General features: G+C 44.4%; 1 protein-coding gene across 1 annotated transcript in view; it reads left to right on the top strand.

Moving 5' to 3' along the window:
* Positions 1-243: 243 nt before the first annotated feature.
* ARSB (arylsulfatase B) overlaps positions 244-21,593 on the top strand; it is a 104,783-nt gene continuing 83,433 nt past the window's right edge. Inside the window, exons 1-4 of the mRNA XM_065406354.1 lie at positions 244-516; positions 5,591-5,777; positions 8,119-8,309; positions 12,434-12,641. Coding sequence (XP_065262426.1) covers positions 244-516; positions 5,591-5,777; positions 8,119-8,309; positions 12,434-12,641 — 859 coding nt within the window. The remainder of the gene's footprint in view (positions 517-5,590; positions 5,778-8,118; positions 8,310-12,433; positions 12,642-21,593) is intronic.

Raw genomic sequence — 21,593 nt, forward strand, 5'->3', positions numbered from 1 at the left:
TGGGCCTGGCCACCCTGAGGCCCCTGCCCTGTGGCATGGGCAAAGCATTAGGCTGGTGCCTTGCTCGGTAGAAGGCGCGGACGCTGGGCCCCTTCCGTTCCCTGCTCTGTGCGGGGGCGGGCCCCAGCCCTCGGAGGCCCGTCGCCTTGTGCAGGGGGCGGGGTGTTGAAGCTGCTGGTCCTGTGCTGGGGGCGGTGCCCCCGCAGGCCAGTTCCTGGTTGAGCGGCGGGACAGGCGGGCAGCATGCTGAGGCGGCCGGGGCCCGGGCAGGGCTCAGCGCGGCTCCCGCTGCTCCTGTGCTGGCTGCGACTCTGCCTGGCCGGCAGCGCGGCGGCCCCACACCTGGTGGTGGTGCTGGCCGATGACCTGGGCTGGCACGACGTGGGCTGGCACGACTCCCTCATCCGCACCCCGCAGCTGGATGCGCTGGGGGCGGGCGGGGTGCGGCTGGAGCGCTACTACACGCAGCCCCTGTGCACCCCGTCCCGCAGCCAGTTGCTCACCGGCAGGTACCAGGTAGGGCAGCAAACCCGGTCCCAGCGCCGCCTGGGCAGCCCCCAAGCCTAGCGGGGGCTCCGGGGGTGGGCAGGGACTCCCCTGAGTTGGCGGGGGACGGGACGCTCCCTGGAGTTGGTGGCGTGTGGCACTGGCTTGTCCCTCAGCTACCTTGGCGGGAGGGCCCCGCATTGGGACGCAAGCAAGGGCGGGGCGTGTGAGCTTCTCCCGACCCCTCTAAAACCTCCCCAGTCTCAGCAGGGAGGCTGCAAATCTGTACAAAGTTGTTACCGAGGGCCTGGTGCTGCTGCTGCTGCCCCCGACTGGCAGCGTGAGGTGCCTTCCCCCGCCCCAACCAAGGGTGACACTTTGAAAAGCTCCTAAGCCCCATTGATTGTAGGGCTACCTTGTTAAAGGTATTTAGGCAGCTGAAGATGCAGGGAGGCACCTCATGGGGGTTTTGAAAGGCCCAAATGACTTTTAGACAATGGGATTTAGGCTCCTGAAAAATGTACCCCGAGTTCTCTGAATACATTAGCTAAACCCAACAGAACTAATGGAAATTATTATTTTTTTAGAGCCATGTACAGAGGAAGAAAGCCCAAATTCTTGTGAGGGTCTGTTATCTTTTAGTAAAGATGACAGCGTATAGTGACAGATCATATAGACTCATTTGGGTGGGAGAGCCCTCTAGTGGGTTCTTGTAGTGTCTTCCTCTGCATGGTGGCAGGATTGTATTATAGTAGACCAGGATGGGCAATAATTTTCGCAGGGGGGCCGCTCCACGAATTTTGGTAAGTTGTCGTGGGCCGCACATTTCTACTATATTAATAGAAAGAGTGCAGGGTCTGGGAGGGAGTTTGTGTGTAGGAGGGAGCTTCGGGCTGGTGCAGAGTGTTGGGGTGCAGGAGAGGGTGAGGGGTGTGGGCTCTGGGAGGGAGTTTGGTACAGGAGGAGGCTCTGGGCTGGGACAGGGGATTGGGGTGCAGGAGGGGTTGCAGGGTCTGGGAGGAAGTTAGGGTGCAGGGGGAGCTCTGGGCTGGTGCAGAGTGTTGGGGTGCAGGAGAGGGTGAGGGGTGCAGGGTCTGGACGGGAGGCACTTACCACAGGTGGCTCCCAGTTGACGGTGCAACAGGGCTCAGGCAGGCTGCAGTCGGCAGCTGCACCGCCGACTGGGAGCGTGTCTCTGCGGCGTGCCCACTGGGGGGAGGGGGGCAGTGGGTCTCGGTGCGCTGCCTGCCCCCGCAGCTCTCATTGGCCGGTTTGCGGCCAATGGGAGCTGTGAGGATGGTGCTGGGGGCGGAGGAAGCGTGTGGAGCCACCTCCCCCCCCCCTCCCCACCAGGGGCATGCAGAGGCGTGCCAGCAGCAGCCAGCCACTTCCGGGAGCGGTGTGGGGCCACAGCAGGCAGGTGTGGGCCTTATCATTTTCATGCATGTATTGGAGTAAGGAAGAGCTGACACCTGTATTTATTTATCTGAAGTTTGGACAAAAGTATAATGTCTTCAGGCACAAACATCCTAGTCACTTATTTGGATCTTCAGTTTCTTACATGAAAATTCTTGGTGGTGTATTCAGTCCAGTTCCTCATGAATAGGTGAGCATGTCATGAAGGACACCACTAAAATTAGAGCCTCTATAGTAGTCCAAATGGAGAGGTTAACAATTGAACCAGCATGGGGAAGAAATGTCTCATCATGTAATCACTCTCTCCAAATGTATGCGGTGGTGTAGCCATTTTGGTCCCATGATATTACAGAGCCAAGGTGGGTGAGGTAATATCTTTTATTTGACCAACTTCAGTTGGTGAGAGATAAGCTTTCAAGTTTATACAGAGCTCTTCTTCAGTTCCGAGAAATGTTTCAATATTGTAATGAGTAAGTTGAGAGAAGGAAGAACTATAGAACTCTGCTAGCTACAGAATGTAATTGATTTAAAAAATAAAGTTGAGAATCTGTGAAAAAATGATAGTGATGTATTACACTTTAGCTGTGAACCTCAAGCATGTAAAATAAGGTTCAATTTTTTTTAAAGACAGTTTTAGCAAAATTGGAGCACAATTTCCGGGTTTTTTTCAGCCAAGTATCAAGTTTGTACACACGGTTAAGTTTTCTCTCTTTAGATTACAAATGAGGCTCAAAGATCTGACTTCTAAAGTTCTCCAATGGTAGATCAATTAGTAAGAAAATTATTGATTTTAAACATTTCTTAGAATTTTAATCTTTTGAGTTGATTATAGACTTAGACTGAGTGTAGACTAGTAAATATATTACTTAAAATGATTATAGCTGAAATCCTTCCCCTATTGAAGCCAATGGAAGTTTCATAATTGACTTCCAGTATGGCTGGGATTTTACCCTATATGCTGTGGAATAGTCTGGCTATTCTAAAATGTCACTGTGACATTCTGTACCTTGGGGGAGCACCCTGTAACCCCCATATTTGTCATTTATATATGATTATGATCTTGCATATAAAGCATGCCTTGTAAGATATCAGGGGAAAGGTTATGATCTGCTGAAAGTCATTTCTCTATCCATATATGTAAATCATTAACACATATGAAGTTATGAGAATTATGTTGTATGGTTGTCACTAAAACATACTGTAAGTTGGGGATTCAGACAGATATTAGCTCCCCAGAGGCAACAGCAAGGAAAGTAACCGACACTCAGGTGGGGTGTGAAACAATTCATCAACAGCCATTGTCCAGCAAGGGAGTTACAATTCAATGACTCGGCTGCATGAGGCGACACCAGGGGAATTGCTCAACCTTGCCTGGAGACTCAGGGCACGTCTTCACTGGCAATGCACGTTTAATGTGGCTTGTGTAGTCACGGCATAGCGTTGGGAGAGAGCTCTCCCAGCGCTCTAAAAAACCCACCTCCATGAGGGGAATAGCTACCAGCGCTGGGAGTGTGGCTAAATTGGCACTTTATAGCACTGAAACTTGCAGCGCTCAGGGGTGTGTTTTTTCACACCCCTGAGCGAGAAAGTTGTAGCACTGTAAAGTGCCAGTGTAGACAAGCCCTCAGCAATGCCCACCCAGACATGCCTGGACTTTTGTTTTCCAAGCACATGGACTGAGGGTATAAAACAGACACAGTGGCCACATGCTGGGCCTTTCTCCTTCACCCACCTATGCTTCAAGCAACAAGGACACTCTGAAGACTCCAGCTGAGGGGACTGGCCCAGATTTCAAGGGTGAAATCTGTATATTAAGGACTGCAATATCCAGTGGGGTGAGAAAAACTGCTTAGTCTAGTTGTTGCCCAGTCTAATAGGGTTGAGAGTTTAGACTGCGTGCTTATATATATATATATTTTTTTTTTTGGCAACTAACTCTGACTTTTTGCCTATCAATTAATATCACTTAAAATCTACCTTTTATAGTCAATACATTTGTTTAACTGTTTAGCTTTACAAGTGAGTTTGTATGAAGAGTGGGGCGAATCTGCTCAGGTTTTGCAAAGGGTGGTGTATATCCATTTTCCATTGATGAAGTGGTGAATCAATTAATAAATCTGCACTGCCCATCTTGAGCAGTGCAAGATGGTATATTCCTGAGGTACAGTCAGTGGTGAGCTGGAGCCGGTTCCCACAGGTTCGCGGGAACCGGTTGTTAAATTTAGAAGCCCTTTTAGCACCGGTTGTCCCGGTTCTAAAAGGGCTTTTAAATTTAACAAAATCTCTGGCAGCTCCAGCTCACCTAGCTCCGCCTCCTCCCCTGACGCTCCCCCCGGCTTCTCCTCCCCCTCCCCTGCTTCCCACGAATCAGCCGATTCACGGGAAGCAGGGCTTCCTGCAGGTGAGCTGGAGCTGGGGCGGGGAGGGCTCCAGGCGCCGCCCAGCCCGGCTCCGGCCGCACGGCACTGCCCGGCTCTGGCCCAGCCTGGGCCCTGGCCCCAACTCTGGCTGCGCGGCGCTGCCCGACCCCGGGCCCGGCCGCGCGGCTCTGGGCCGGGCCCCGACTCCAGCTGTGCTGCGCGACTCTGGCCCCGGCTGGGCCCCGACTCTGGGCCCCAGCCCGACTCCAGCCGTGTGGTGCGGCTCCGGCCCGGGCCCGGCGGGGGTAAGAGGCCGGGGTCGGGGGGGTTGGATAAGGCAGGGACAGGGAGCGGGGGGTGGGGAGGGTTGGATGGGGCAGAGGTTCTTGGGGGGCAGTCAGGGGATGGGGAAGGGGGGGTTGGGTAGGCGCCACGTGGGAGTTCCGGGGGTCTGTCGGGGTGGTGGTGAATGGGGCAGTCAGGGGACAGGGAGCAGGGCGAGTTGGATAGGGTACTGGGGGGCAGTTAGGGTTGGGGGTCTCGGGAAGGAGTGGTCAGGGGACAAGGAGGGGGGGGGGTTATGGGTTGCGGTTTCTGAGGGGGGCAATCGGGGGCAGGACATGGTTGGGGGGTGTACTCACCGGGCGGTTCCCTACCGGGTCTTTGGTGGCGGGTCCTTCAGCCTCCGGAGCCGTGGTGCCGAAGCCCCGGTAGGGAACCGGTTCCTAAGATTTTGGCAACTCATCACTGGGTACAGTGCTGGGAGCTGGGGGGATTTGGCTCTGGTGCCTTTCTCTGTGTGATTCATGAGTGGCTCTGGGAGCATTCATGCAATATAGCTGGGTGTTGGGTCTCCACATGCTGTTGTGCTGAGTGATCAGTGCCTGGAGGGGTTTGTTTCTGGTCACTAGCAAGGCATTGTGAGAGACAGCCCAGGCTAGAGAGAGTTCAGGGGTCACAGCGCTCCCATAGTCCCAGGCTGCATCCCGGGGATCCCGTCACAGTGACCATACTGAGTTTTTGGTTGGCTAAATAAACATATGCTTTCTTTACTAATGATGGCTAGTCATGGTACAATTGTAAGCCAACAAGTAGTACAAAAATTTTATAGTCCCTTCGGAAGAAAGCAGCAGGGGTTTTATGTGATACCTGTGCATGCAATCTGTAAAGTACTTCCAGAGTCTTCTAGCAAATGCTGTATGTAAGGTGGAATTGCAAGACTCCAGACTCATTTTATGTGTATATTTTAAAATATTGATACAGTACTTTCATTGCATACATTGCCATCATGCTATAACTAATACCTGCATTGGGTTTATTTTTCCAAGATCCATACAGGTTTACAACACCAAATAATTTGGCCTTGCCAGCCCAGCTGTGTCCCGTTGAATGAGAAACTCCTGCCTGAACTGCTGAAGGAAGCAGGATATGTTACCCACATGGTAGGGAAGTGGCATCTAGGCATGTACAAAAAAGAGTGCCTTCCAACCCGCAGAGGATTTGATACTTATTTTGGTAATGGCCAGATTTACTACTTTTTTTTTTTTTTTTTTTTTTTTTTAAGTACTTTTACTAACATATTGAAAGGGGAAATATTTTTTAACAACAACAAACTCAGAATTAACATATAGCCAGTAAAACAATGTTTTAGCTGTTGTTTCAGCACATGATACCAAAATACAGTTCTCTAATTTGGCAGACTACACTTGATAGATAAATGTTGATATCCAAAAGCCTATTGCTGAAAATGGTCTGATTTTTAAACCCACGGAAGCAAATATATTTATATTTTAAGCTCCACATTTAACTTGTCCCATTGTACTCAGTTACTCCACATGTTGTGTGAGTGTGCTCTTAGAGGAAGCTTTAAACTGAATTTTTCATGTCTAGGTTTAGGTCAGACTTCTAACATTACTGTTGTTTGTGTATTGCTTTTTTTAATAGCAGTGTCTTAACTAGAAAAAGCAATAGGCATTTTACCAGACTTGGTATATTTTCTAAATACAATATATATTTCTTGAATTCATTAGGCACTCAGATACTACCATGATCAAGTTGTTACAAGAACCTATTTAAAATTACATTTATAAAAAACTGTTAATGGAACTTTAAAGTTGCAAAGTTAAGCACTCAAAACTTAGGCACTGCCAAAATTAGGATACCTGTGTAACTTTAATTTGGCCCAGTTATGAGTATGCATTACAATACAGTCTTTAATTGCATGAGCATATACTGTTTTTTCACAGGACCCCTGCCTCATTAAGTGACTGGTTAGTTATTAAATGTTTCCTTTTTATCTTCCACATTTCGTATGTGACTCCAGGCCTTAATATATGCCATCCAAACACTGCACTGAATACAAAACTATTTACTTTCTCCTGGGCTTTCTGTGATGCTCTCACCAAAGTATCTGAGTGCTTCATGAACATTAATGAATTTATCTTCACAACACCTCATGTCACGTTACCTGTGAGATGGGGATAATACTGCCTCATTTTACAGCTAGGGACCTGAGGCACAGAGATTAACACCAAAATTGTTAAGTGTCTAATAATTTTGGGTGCTCATGAGAGGGAGGTAATTTATTTTTCAGAGCTCTTAGCTCTTTATATGTTAAAACCATTATTCCAATTGCGCTGTGAAGGTTCAATGCTTCTGCAAATCTGGCCCCATCTGTCTCAGGCTGAGCATTGAGAGAAACTGTCCGCTAGTGGTCCAAAATCACTAGATGCTCTTAAAATAAATAAATAAATAAAAAAATAAAAAAAAACCCCACAATTTATTTCTTGTTTTCAAGAGCATATTTTTGATGTTTCCTTTAGAAAGCCCTTCCATGTCTTTCTTTGATGTCCTCTGCATCTGTGGAGTTTTGCACATAAACAATATGGTATAGTTGGAAGTTGTTTGGCTAGACCTTTAGTTGTTTGGTTTGTGGTGGGGGTTCATTAGGTTTTTAGATGGAGTGGGTTAGCAGAAGAAATGTTTTTGGTCAAAGTTCTGGATTTTGAAACTGAATCTGCCCCCACACTGAGCCTAAATTTAGTTGCCTTCAGGGTATGCTTTGCAACATTCCCCTGTAATTCTGGAGAATTTTTGGGTGGTAAAGTTAGAGTTGATTTAGGGATGAGGGTTGCAAAGGGTTTTTGAGGCAATTTCATTGCTTTCAGTCAATGGGAGTTAAATCTGCGAGGTACCTTATAAGATTGGACCCTTGATGGAAGCAAAATTTGTAGGAGAGCCTTATTTTTGATTCTTAAGATCAGTAACTTATTCTGTAAAGAATGATTTGTTTCTTTCACCAGTTGGTGTCAGCAGCAGATCAGAAATCACCACACAGTTCACATGGAAGGCATTCCTGTAATCTATCTGTTACCAATCTATAAATGTAAACAGTACGATAATTCCAGTGTTCATTGTATCTATTTAGATATAAGCGTTCTGTACTAACAAATACAGTTTACAAAACCATAACTAAAAGTTATTCTAGTTAGCAACAGGCTCAGGACATGTGCATCATTTTAATGCTAGTATCTTTGATTTATATGCATGCCAATTTATATGTAAAGTTATTGAACTGCTCTTAAAATTTTTCTGGGTTTGTATAATTGATACGTAGAATTGGATTTTGTGCTTTATTTTCAAATAAATACAAGATGAGAAATATTAAGGAATGTTGGACTGATTAGCCTTGTTTTTTAAAAAAAAGTGAAACTCTGAAGGAATCATTTTTTAAGTCACAAAGGGCAGTTTGCCACTCAACTCACTTTGTGCCCTTTGAAAGTCTCCTGATGTATTAGTTTATATATAGTAAATTATATGTTGGCTTGCTCACTTTGTCACCTTTTTCCTGTTCTAGGTTATCTTCTGGGAAGTGAAGATTATTATTCCCATGAACGTTGTGTGTTAATCAGTGCAAAGAATGCTACACGCTGTGCTCTTGATTTTCGAGATGGAGAAGAAGTTGCAGTTGGATTTGGAAACATGTATTCCACTAATGTATTTACGAAAAGAGCTGTAGATCTTATAGCCAACCATAAAACTGAGAAGGTACAGTAGACAGCTGTTGCTTTTTTGAGAACTTACTTTACAAGTGTTTTAATATTTTCATGCACTATTTGTTTATAAGACTTGAGCTTGCTTTGTAAACAATAGCTGATCAATATCTAGATACAGGGCTACACTTAACTAAAAAGTTCAGCAAATAGAAATGGACAGTATTGCATTGACACTTGAATGTTCAAAGCCCTTATAGAGTAGAACCTCAGCGTTATGAACACCAGAGTTATGAACTGACCAGTTAACCTCATACCTCATTTGGAACTGGAAGTATGCAATCAGGCAGCAGCAGAGACAAAAAAAGGCAAATAGGGTACCAGTACTGTGTTAAATGTAAACTACTAAAAAAATACAGGGAAAGTTTAAAAAAAAAAAAAAAAAAAAAATTTGACAAGGTAAGGAAACTGTTTCTGAGCTTGTTTCATTTAAATTAAGATGGTTAAAAGCAGCATTTTTCTTCTGCATAGTAAAGTTTCAAAGCTGTATTAAGTCAATGTTCAGTTGTAAACTTTTGAAAGAACAACCATAATGTTTTGTTCAGAGTTATGAACGTTTCAGAGTTACGAACAACTTCCATTTCTGAGGTATTTGTAACTTTGAGGTTCTACTGTATTGTATAACTTGGTGCACATAATAGTTGAAAAGACTTCTACAGGAGATGCACAGTGTAGGATGAGGCTGGATGTGAATGAAGAAGATCTTAATCATTGCGCAGAAAAATAATTAACAACGTAGCTTTACTTCATATAAGGGACATTGTATAAATAATGTTCAAACTCACAAGCCAGGAATGTTTCCCTCATTAAAATAATCTTCCCTATTAAGATGCAGTGTGCTAAATGTAAAATATCTTAACCTATATTATAAAAAGAAGCAAAGTTGAAGTTCTTAATTTAAAGGTCCCAGAAAAAATCCAGAATCTCTTTCACTCCTCTAATATAAAGACCTTAAACTATGACATAAACTTTTGAATTAAACACTGCAGTTCAGTTAATCCTCCACCCCCAAACTAACTTTTTTTGTTGTTGTTAAAACTCACAACAAGATAGTACAAATGGACTACCTTGCTTTGGACAAGAACACAAAGAATGCTAGTATGTGGGGCTAATTGACATATTTGTAACAAATGAATTATTTTGTTTTACTGCAATCTGACATATTACATTAATTTACAAATGTACATACAAAAAGGGAAACTGCTAAGTGAAGGCATGACAATTTTCAGAACTGAAATGTGTTTAAGACTGAATTTTTTGGCAGAACTGCAGCCAAAGCAGTTCAGCTGTTTTCAAGAATGAGTCTAGGGGGAAAATGTTTTGTTAGTACTAACAAAACATCTGGTGATTTTTCTTTGAGGAGTTCTCATGGCCCAATGCTTGAAATTTGGCAGAAGGGGTGGACTTTGTCAGGGAAGTGCCTTTTGTCATCTTTGTGAACATCCACCCAAATTTTGGCCAATTTATAAACCCTTGAAAAATTTCAGTTTACACATGCTCAGTAGAGACTTGCTAGAGCTTCGCAGCTACATTGAACAGAAGAGTCTGACTGCAGTAGGCATGCTCAAGCCTGGGTTGAGCAGGACGTTCCCTGCAATGGCAGTGGAGGCACCAGAACTAAGAACAGGGAGCCTGTCTTTCCTGTGTTCTCAATGATACCGCGCCCCACCTTGTTCCTGCCTGTTAGGGCCCAGGCAACATGGAGGAGGAAACTGCCTCATTCAGATGCAAAGGAGGGGACAAGAGCTGGGGAGGGGAGAGTAGATTGGAACTGGAGGCTGGCAAGGTGAATCGACTGGGATTGTCTGGGTGAGCAGACTAGAGCTAGGGAGGGAGATGGGGAGGAAGAGGAGTCTAGGAGCCTGTGTGCGTGTGTAGTGGGGTGGGGGGACTGAGATGGGATGAGGAGCCTGGAACTGGCTGGAAATGAGACTGGGAACCAGTGGGGTGTAACTAGAGGCAGGGAGGTAGATATGACAAGGAGCCAGAGAGCAAAGGGAGAACTGGGACTGTTTGGGTAAAGAGACTGGGACAAGGATGCGAGGGGGAACACTGAGCCTGGATGAGGAGCTCTGGGAGTCAGGTGGTATAGGAAATGTGGGTAGGTGTGGGGAGAGAAACAGATTGGAAGAGGATCCTGGAAGGGGTAATTGGGACTGATTGGAGTCACAGGGTGAATGGACCCTTTAAAGGGAGATGGGGCTGCAGCAGCTGTGCCATTATTAATTATCTGCTTCCCAGCCTGAGAGGGTGATAGTCAGGTGATAGTTATTCTATAAGGTCCAGGTATCCATTACACTGAGAGAGATCATTCTGGGGGTTAGAATCACAGTGAGTGGGAAGGTTCTGAGCCAAGTTTTGTGGGAGGCTTGGTACCCCAGGGGAGCCAACTTGGGGACCCAGGGTTCTATCCTGGAGTAGAGAAACCACAGGGAGCAAGCAGGCTCCTATGGAAGGCTCTGAGTCAGGATCTGAGAATGGTATTCCAGGGGAACTAGCCTAAGGGTAGAGTGTTCCATACCGGAGCAGGAAAAAAACCTCAAAGATTGCCCAGAAAAGAGCTGCGAACAGGGCCCAGAGCATGAGCTGAAGAGACATCCCAAAGGGCAGAAGAACCTCCTTTTTTTGTTGTTTTTTTTTGTTTTTGATTTGGCTAGAAGATTAAGCTATGTATCCAGTACAGGCAGAGAACCTAGGAGACACATCTCAGGGAAGGAAACTGAGGCAGAGAGTTGTAGCAGTGCCACCCTTCCCCAGCAGGGGGTGCTGTGAGGCAGCCACACCCTCTGACAGTTGGGCATGGTAATGAGAGCAGGGAGGGGGTGATTAGAACATGCTGGGATGAGAAGTCTGAGGAGTGGTGACTGGAACTGACTAGGTAAGGAGAATGGGACTGAGACGAGGAGCCAGGGGTGAGAAAGGGAAAGGGCTGGCCCAGTTTGGAGAGGATAGGGCAGAATAAGGGGGAATGGGCAGGAAAGTGTTAGTGCCAGTAATGGAACCCAAGGTTCCTGAGTTTTGCCATTTCTCTGTTGTCAGCAAATATCTGTGAAACCCACTGGCAAAGCATGTGTCTTATTCCCCTCTAGTGCTGGTCCACTTAGAGGATAACAACCTATTATTGGTATCAATTACTCCATTAGCTCAAGGTGTAGAGGTCAGTATGGTGGATTTAAATGTTTTAACCCTGCTAATGACCCATGTGGGTGTCAATGTGATTCCACATTATGGAATTTGTATTCCTTTATTTTTAAAGCCTAGGAAATTACAAAAAACTTTATTAAAAGAACAGTAAGATTGCAAAGCATGCAATTAAGTTAGGGTATGCCAGAATTAAGGTTGCCTGATGCACCTTAATTAGGCTGCCTTGTGTATATGCATTGTGATAGTCTTTTATTGTATGATCATGTACTATTTCTGAGTTATTAGTTTGCAGAACTTGTACAAAGAATTTACCTTGAGATAAGACTTAGTTATTGGCAAGCTAAGTTGTATTCTAACAGAACCAATTGCAGGAAGACACTTAGTGGAATGAAATGGTCTGTCATTGGTTTAAAAATAAGAAACATAAAAGCCCCACTGCCCATGGTGAGTTGGGCTCCTCATAAGCTCTGTAATAGGGATGTAAATAGAAAATGCAATGGAGATTTTCGTGACAAATGACACCATCACTAACCAGGATATTTTGCACATGAAATATGATTGTATTTTGTATAATGAATCTGGGATTCAGACTTTCTACCCAAATCCTGTTTACAACTTGCTATTTGATGACTTACAGATTTGTAAGACTTTGCTGTAGTAATAGAAACAGTATTGTATGTAGTTTGGTCTTGCTTTTGAAAAAAGGATAGGAAGCTAAGTTGAGTGGCAGGAAGATCATAAAATCAACTGGCTTTTCTACCATTAAAATGAAAATATACACTAATATTTCAGTGCCTTTCATAAAAATCTTTCCCAGAATTGTGTATATCTTATGCTTAGGGAAATCAGGAGGAAAACAAGACAATTGCTGTATTAATTGGTTTGTGTGATTTATTTATTTATTTATTTATTTATTGCATTTAATGCTTGGGTACTCTTCTCATCTAGCTTGCATACTGCTTTTTTCCTCCCCAGCCTCTGTTTCTCTACCTTGCTCTCCAGTCTGTCCATGAGCCCCTTCAGGTCCCTGGGGAATACATGAAACCGTACGCCTTCATCAAAGATGAGAAGAGACGTCATTATGCGGGAATGGTGTCCATTATGGATGAAGCTGTAGGAAATGTCTCTGCAGCCCTGAAGAGATACGGGCTTTGGGACAACACAGTTCTCATCTTCTCTACTGGTAAGACTGTTTAGTCAAATACATTCAAAGAGTCACCTGAATATAAGCTGAAGAGAGACACATCTAACCACTAAGTGATCCATTTCAGAACAGATTTTAAATGTACAGGAGCTATAAAAATAAAATAAACTTTTTTCCTAAAAGAGGATAAATTTATTTTTCCCTCTTAAACATAAATAAACAATTTTGAGGGAGTGTTCCTGAAAACAAAGGATTAATACCATTGTCTAGAACAGGGGTCTCAAACTCAAACTCAAATGTTCACGAGGGCTGCATGAGGACTAGTGCATTGGCCCGAGGGCCACATCACTGACACCCACCCCTTGCTGCCCCTGGCCCCGCCCTCACTCCACCTCTTCCATGAGGCCCCACCCCTGCCCCGCCTCTTCCCTGCCCCCATTCCAACCCCTTCCCCAAAGTCCTCACCCCAACTCTGCCCCCTCCCTGCCCCCAGGGGGTGCAGGGTGCAGTGGGGGCTCAGGGCAGGGAGTGCAGGAGGTGTGCAGGGAGCTCAGGACAGGGAGTTGGGGTGTGTGGTGCAGGAGGGGTGAGGCAGGGAGCTCAGGGCAGGGAGTTGGGGTGCAGGGTGCGGCAGGGGGCTCAGGGCAGGGAGTGCAGGGTACGGCAGGGTGCTCACGACAGGGAATTGGGGTGTGTGGTGCAGGAGGGGTAAGGGGTGCGGCAGGGGGCTCAGGGCAGGGAGTTGGGGTGCAGGAGGGGTGAGGGGTGTGTCGGGGTCGGGGGTCAGGGTGTGGCAGGGGTCTCAGGGCAGGGAGTGCAGGAGGTGTGCAGGGTGCGGCAGGGGGCTCAGGGCAAGGAGTTGGGGTGAGGGGTGCAGCAGGGGGTTGGGGTGCAGGGTGTGGCAGAGGGCTCCAGACAGGGGGTTGGGGTGCAGGAGGGGTGTGGGCTCCGGCCCGGCGCCGCTTACCTAGAGTGGCTCCGGGGTGGCAGCACCGCGCAAGTTGGCCAGGGCAGGCAGCCTGCCCTGGCCCCGGCCCCTGGCCCTGCTCCGCTCCAGGAAGCAGCTGGAGTCCCGGGGGGTGGACGGTGCCATGTGCTGCTCTTGCTGCTCCTCCAGGTACCTCCCCCAAAGCTCCCATTGGCCGCGGTTCCCCGTTCCCGGCCAATGGGAGCTGTAGGGGGTGGTGCCTGGAAGCGAGAGCACGGAGCCCTCTACTCCCCCGCCCCCGCCCTGCCCGGGGCTGCAGGGCCATAGTTCCAGCCGCTTCAGGGAGCGGCGCGGGGCTCGCGGCGCCACGGGGTAGGCAGAGGGGCGGGCACGGGGAGCTTGGCGGGCTGCACGAAAGAACCCCACGGGCCGCATGTTTGAGACTCCTGGTCTAGAACCATATGCAATGCAGAAAGGCACTGTACAAACTTACTGAGAGCCTTGTGTGAGGTGCTGGGGGTCTTCAATTTCCTTCAAGGAGGTTCACGGGCTGTAATTACATAAAATTCACTTGCTTTTAAGATTACAATACCTCTCAAGATTGAGCCTTTATTCACACAGCTCTGCCAATTCAGCAGGGACTTGAGTACACCAGGTAGTGACAGATGCCCTGTGACATAACTGCGTGGACAATTTGTGTGGCCTCACGGTCACAAACACATACCAAGCTGTTATCTTTCACCAAGGTACGTATTTATTCTTTTCTTACAAAGTAACACAGTGTAATGCAGGCTTAGAGCAAGGGAAGGCTTCCCTGCAGCCCTCACTCCTCAGCCCGGGTTCACCTGCTGAACTTCCTTCTGAGTTCCCCCTTGCTTCCTCTTCCTTCCACTTATATCCTTCCAATTACACCGTTAGTCCAGTGTTTACCACCCAGGTGCTCATAGTCCCCCAACAGAAAGTGTAAAATTGGCTTCAATTAAGCCTGCACTCTTCCCAGTGCTGCAGCAAACTCAGTGACCAAGGTGTCACCACTAGTATCCTATCACAAATTGGTTGAGACCAAACATCTGTATTTAATTATATATACTCTTTGGCTTGACTGAAATATTACTTTGGGCCCTTAACCTCCTGAAGCAAACTTCCACTAATAAAACCAGCTTTGATACTTGCTGATGGATTCTTAATCTTATCAGATTTAGATTGAAAGCTCTTCAGGGCAAGAACTGTCTTCTACTGTATATATGTTTAGCACACTGGGGACCCAATCTTGTTTACAGTAGTAGCCTAGAAGTTTTAATAGATATATAATAAAAATCGTACAGTCTCCCTTACGTCTGAACTGAATGGAACTGAATTTAGCTGAAATCTAGAAGTCTTCACAGGATTCAGGGGAATAATGCAATGTCCTGCATCCTTCAAAATGTTTTTCCCCCTCCCCGCTTTGTCTGATTTGGGAGCGGGAATAGCCCTTCAAAGCTTCCAACCTTTACTATACTCAGGTTTTACTTAATATGGTTTGCTTGGGGGTAGGGCAGGAATTCCTGAACATCTCACTTTGTATTCAATTTGTATGAAATATTTTGAATTTAACAGCTCTGTTGCACAGCTTTGAGGCCAAAATCTGCTTACTCATTGAGATTGTATTCATATTCCGATCCCAGTTCAAATTAGGCCTGATACCTGTACTATGTAAACATCTTTGTTCTGGGAGGAACCGCCATTATAAGATGTATTCATATTTGGAACTTCATATAAGCAAAGCTGTATGGAATCTGATATCAATACTTACTGCATATGGTAAAATTGCACCCTCCACTCGTGACCCCAGTACAGCTATTTTCAGTATAATTCTTTCAGTAGATTATGGACTAATACTAAAGACATCTGAGCTAGAAACATAGTAGTTACACTTAAACTAAGTTTTCAGTCAATTAGCTTGTGCTTTATAAAATCTAGTATTTTTCTTACTGTCGCAGTATACTTTTAATGACAGCTATCTAAATAATCGACTACAGATATGTTTAGACAAGTGTCAGGCTGTCAGGAGAAGCCCAAATCATAGTCTTATCCAATGGGACTTGAACTGTATTGACAATTTAAACTGCCAGAAATGGAACTTAACGATTTGAAACCCAAGGAAATTGGGCCTAGATCAGGCAAATCATAAGATATTTATTCATTTTTTCCAGTCTTCTTATGTCACTTCACACAGCTATTCTCTGTAGTAAAACATTGCATGCATTAAAGGCACAGCTTCCAAAAAACATATGTTGAAACTATTAAATCTATTCAGCTTCTTTGTATAACACTTAAAAAAAATCTTTGTTAGATCTTTGAAAAGACCATAGGAAAGTGTTTGAAAAGAGAAGCCCAAAGTCATGCAGCTTGGTGTCATATGGGGACTTAGTGCTGTTGTATCCTTGCAGGTTATTTACACAGTTTCAATCTCTCAAAGATGCTCCCCATAACTGGGAGTGTAGATGCCTATTTGCAGCTATAACATCGGTAAAGGTAGATGTTTAACAGGGGGGAAATGGAAGCCCAGAATTAAGGAGGGGGTGAGCCCCACAAGCAGGGTGGAGCTGACTTAAGTTTAATTATGGAGCTTAAACTCCTGCTACACCCAAAATCTCAGTTCCCATCCCAACTTCCCCTCAATGCTTTCTCCAGTGTAAGGCATGCTCTCCCTTACAAGTCCTAGCCTGCTCAATCTTTCACGTTCTGCAGCTTACCTCCCAGTAAGAAGAGATCCCTTTCCTTCCTGATCTTTCTCACTTTGCTTATCTTCTGAATTTACACCTTCTCTTCATCCGCCAAAGACCTGACTTCTCAGGGGAGTCCATCTCATTATCCTCCTTACTGATGGACTAAGGGCTTAAACCATAGACCCTCTTTCCCCCTTCCCTCCCCCCACCCCAGTCCAGGCCAAGGGACAGATCCTCCATAGCACTGGGAATTCCATCCAAGATGCCTCTTCCCATGCTGCAGAGATTGATTTTACTGACTCGACTCCCAATTTTCTCTGACACTGGCTAATCTGCTCTGGGTTCCTCACAACCTGAAGAATTTAAGTAGCGCTTGGGACAGAGAATATAATAGCAATTGGACAGCCAGATATATAAAAATTGGGCCTGTCTTGCCATAGTCGTAATGTAAAGGTGATAACCTGGGGCATTGAAATTGGTGAGGGAGGAGGGAGTAAGGAGTCTTAAGATGGTGACTACAGCCCGGATGAACATCAATTTTGTCCACACTTCCCATTTTAACTGGAAATTCCTGAAGTCCCTTCTTCAAGGAGGTTCACGGGCTGTAATTGCATAAATATAGTAAAGCCCACATTTGGATATCTGCCCCTCATTGCTACAAATCCCAGCACAAAATTCTGTATTGATACTGTTCCCTAATGGTTTGCTGCAGTTAGCTATGCTGATTGGTGTTACCGCTACAAATGTACAGTCTCCCTATTGTTGACTCCTTTAATTATGGACTCTAATATAAAGAACACTTTCACTGGAGTCTCACTGAATTATTACAGAAGTTGATTTAATCTTCACTCCCAAAGAGAATAGTAGAGAGTTCAATAAAAATTTTCTATTCCGTCCTCTTTTTGTATGATATGGCCTAACCAGAATTCCCTTGAAAACATGCCAGTTGGCAAATGGAACTACTGCACATTTTAAAAGGACCTTGTAAAATTTATATAGGGACTCCAAATCCTCTTTAAAGTGGTCTAATGGAAACCTCGGGCCAGAAGTGAAGTAATCTGACCATTAATACAGTCTGTCTCCATACGTGCATCACGTAAGTCCACACTTCTGCTGTCTTATTGTTGTTTTTTTTGTACAGATGAACTTTTTGCACAAGTAAATAGGCAAGAGTAAGCCAGTGAACTAGTGTTACCCAACATTATTTTGTAATGCAAGCGTTCCACAGTTGCTTTGTTAGCTCATTTGTTTCTGGTTTCAGACTAACTATTAATTATTAAATGATTAAAATATCAGAAGTACAGTGATATCAAGAACTACCAAGTGGTTAGAAAATTATACTGATATATCATGCAGTAAACTTGGTTTTACAGAGCATCATACATACTCTGCTTCCTTAATGAAATGGGTAGTGTCAGTGAAATGACTGTGTGCAAACAAAGCAGATATTATGTATGCAGCAATAACTCTCTGACAGCCTTGGGCATTAGAACGTATGTAGTTGAAAAGAACAGGACATTGGGATTACTCCCTTTTGAAAAGTGCTAGGGAGTCTAACTTTCAATAAATTGAAGGAGACCTTCCTTTAAAATCATAAATAAAGGATGTAATCTCCATTAGTTCAGTAGTCCAAGTCTTGTTTTGGAACATGGACCATGACTACAGGTGAGAATGCTACAAGCTGAAATCAGGCGTCACTCTGTGTAGCACATATCATAATATCTTGGATGGAAACTTGCCAGCACTATAGCAAGCTAGTCTCATTGAGTTCGGCATTCGTTATTTTTTCATTAAAACAGATAAGTTATTTAACCTTAAACTTTATCCTAAATGATAAGATGGTCATAATTGCTAAAACAAAACCACAACTTTCCCTTAGAGCCCTGCGTGGGACTACTGTACAGCCCTGCAGCAGGACTGGGATCACATGGGTTCCAGAGGATCCGCTGCCATAATAGCAGGAGAGAGATTAAAGAATAGTCCTGTGTAGGGCTCTACTTTTTCCCTCCCTCCCTCTCCTTCACCTCTGTAAACTCTCTCATTTTGGAAAATGTTGCAGTATCTGTTAGTTACCACAAGAGAGTCCTGTAAGATGTAATGTACTGCTTTTCCTTTCAAAACTTAGTTTACATAGTTAAAAGAAAACCAACATATTATAAAACCTAACGGAGCATGTGACAGACTATTATTTTCCCTCTAAAGATGATCTGATATCATTTTACATGTGATTGATAAAGTTAAGGGCAAAGTTGTGTTTATATATGCTCATTGTGTGTTGCAGGAAAAAACTTTCCCCCCCAAAACGTAACTATTTTTTTGTTTTTTTGATACTTTGAAAGACTACATTGCTTATATGAAATTAGAAATCTGTAAATGGTGTTTGAGGATTAGGATAGTTGCAGTTGTACAGAATTGATTAAATATAGTCATGCGAAAGTTTCACTAAACACTATTTTGTGCATATCTGATTTCAAAAGGCTTCTCACATACCAAAATAAAAAAATCCCAGTAAAACTCCCCAATTAGTTTAGCAATATAAAAGTATATAGCAAAGCAATCACATGATACAACAATTAGCTGTTTTAAAACCCTGGCCATACTAAAACTTTTAAAATGTGTTTTTCCATCTTAGCACAGATTAAAATGGTTAGTGCGTTTGTGTCCATACTACAATTTTTTACAACTGTGGCTTAGCCATGTTTAAATTAAACATTTGTACCTGCTCAGTGCTCAAATTGGGGCTTATGAGATGAGGAAGAGAAGTGAGAAAGCTGCTAATAGGCCTTTGGACCCACCTTGGGTCATAAGCAGCATGAAGACACCTTCTGTAACTACCCATTCCCCAATATCTAATTGACCTTGAAAATTCTTCTGTCCTTTCTCATCCATTTTCCCTTCTAGCCTATCATCTCACTCTTGTTCTATGAGCTCTCCCATTAAATTCTCTTTTGCCAGGCTGACCTCCTTCCTGACTTTTGCTACAGATTAGGTTGGGAACTACAGTTGTGGCTTTACATGACACTGCGTGCTGCTATTCTGCTTCCTGGGAATAAGGTCCTAAGCATGGGCTCAAAGACCTGTAGGCCATCCTCTACCTTTTTCCCCCGAAGGCCTCTGTAGAGTCCCTAAAGAAAACTCTTTCCTATCTTTCTGGCTGGTTTGAGAAAGGTTGCCCTTCATGGACTTCACTGCTTCAAGGTAACCTGACATACCAGAAAGGCAGAGTGGCTCTAGCAACTCAAGTATCAGAGGGGTAGCCGTGTTTTTTTGAATCTGTAAAAAGCAACAGAGGGTCCTGTGGCACCTTTAAGACTAACAGAGGTATTGGAGCATAAGCTTTCGTGGGTGAATGCCCACTTCATCAGACGCAAGTGATGCGTCTGATGAAGTGGGCATTCACCCATGAAAGCTTATGCTCCAATACCTCTGTTAGTCTAGCAACTCAGTTTCTGATCCTGTAAGAAGGGTTAATTTTGAATGCTGTGCTCTTGGACACAGTTTAGCATGAACCTGTTTTCTTGTGGTATGGACAAAGCCTTACAGGGTTTAAGAACAAAACTAGTCTTCCTAGAGAATCCCATAGTGCATAGCACGATGCCAGCAAGGTGTCTGAATTGCAGCTATTTCCAAATTTGGAAATTCGGTTTGGTTGAGGGAACTTTCGTGGCCTTATTTGATTGATTGTGTGAATCTCCAAGTATTGCCCACCTATTTAGGGATAATTAAACTCATTAAAATATATGCAGATGGTATACTGGGTATAGCACCTGCACTTAATTGGATGATTGCACATTCAGTATAAGCAACGTCAGGTGCATAACTTTTGGACTTATATATTTCAGTGCTGACTCTGTGTCCTTTTTTTTTTTGGTGGGGGATCTTTTCTTAGTGAAAAACAGGCCAGCTTGTTAGGAATAAAACAATATTGTATCATCTTGCAATAGCTTTGCACATTACGCAGGACATCAGAATTGATTCTCTAAGGGACAGTGTGGGTTAGAGCAGTGTGAGAGCTGTTTGGAAAATGCCAGTTATTGTAAGTGGAATATTTTGCAGAAATATTCAGCCCTGAGGTTTGGGTTTATGGTGAAAAGCAGAAAATAGGCTAGTTTCACCTAGTATTAAGGCTTAATTGTTTTGCACACCTGTGGTGGTGTTATGCCAATAAAATAAAAACCAGCTGGATCTTATTAAAGGGGATAAGGCAAAATGCCATGTTTATTGTGAATACAGAAAGAATCATAGTAAGCAGTCAGTTATAGCTATAACATTCCATTCAATTTCACATTCATTCACACATTCATTCACACACACACAGGTTCTGCAAGGTTGTTATCATAGTTACCAGCCTTAGAGTTGCTTGTGCCAAGCCACTGGCCAGGTGGCCTGGACACGAGGATGGAGCCGAGTCTTGTCAGATGCGCATCCGATGCTCCTGGAGGGTGGTTGCAGAACCAGACTCCAAGTTCTCAGTTTGTAGAGTCTGTCTTTATAGGAATTCATCCTCATTCAAATCCATAGGGGTTTGCTTCGTCATGCTGTTTTCAATTTGAAGTGACAATCAATCACTGTTCTCACGTTTAAAATGATAGTCCATCATGCAGATGGCACAGCAGTGATGGCTTGTTGTTATCTTGTTCTTCAGTTTTTTGGCCCCTCCGTCCTTGGGGTAGTTGTGATTCCAGTTTGCCCTACGGGGTCATCTGGTTATCTCCATCCTGTGCATTCTTCGGCCGAATGTTCCTGGGTAGTTATTATTTATTAGGCTGGCACTTCAACCTTTTATTACTCATTCAAACATTCATTTACAATCACACCCTATTTAACTTAACATAACTGTTATCAAATCATTGGGGCATGACAGACTCCAATGAATCTATCCATGCCACTTGTCCCGCATAAAAAGAAAACAAGCAAGATAGGAATGTGAAAGTGGAGGAACAACAAATCTTGTTCCTGAATTCAGAAAAAACATTTGTAACATGTTATCTTATCACTTTTAGGACAAACTCTTTGTCTCTGAATGTTTTTCTACAATTAGCACAGACCTTGCAAACTAACAGGCCTGCTTCACTTAGCACAAACTCAGCAGGCTGAGAGAACAGGCTGAGACATGTTTCTTTCTAATAATACAAGCCAAATCTGGGGTCTGTACCAGACCATATTTTCCCAAAAACAATTAATGTATTAATTATTACTTTTAATCCAGCAGTGTGGATGCTCTAACTTGGCTGCAAAAAGTTGCTCTTTTCCACAGTTATTCAGCAAAACCACCATTGATATTAATAGTGCTAGTTTTTGTCCTACATGGTCACGCACTTAAGCTGAACTTGATGGCCCCATCCAGGGTTCTAA

Source organism: Emys orbicularis, chromosome 6 (genome assembly GCF_028017835.1).
Source record: "Emys orbicularis isolate rEmyOrb1 chromosome 6, rEmyOrb1.hap1, whole genome shotgun sequence".
Classification (NCBI taxonomy): Eukaryota; Metazoa; Chordata; order Testudines; family Emydidae; genus Emys; species Emys orbicularis.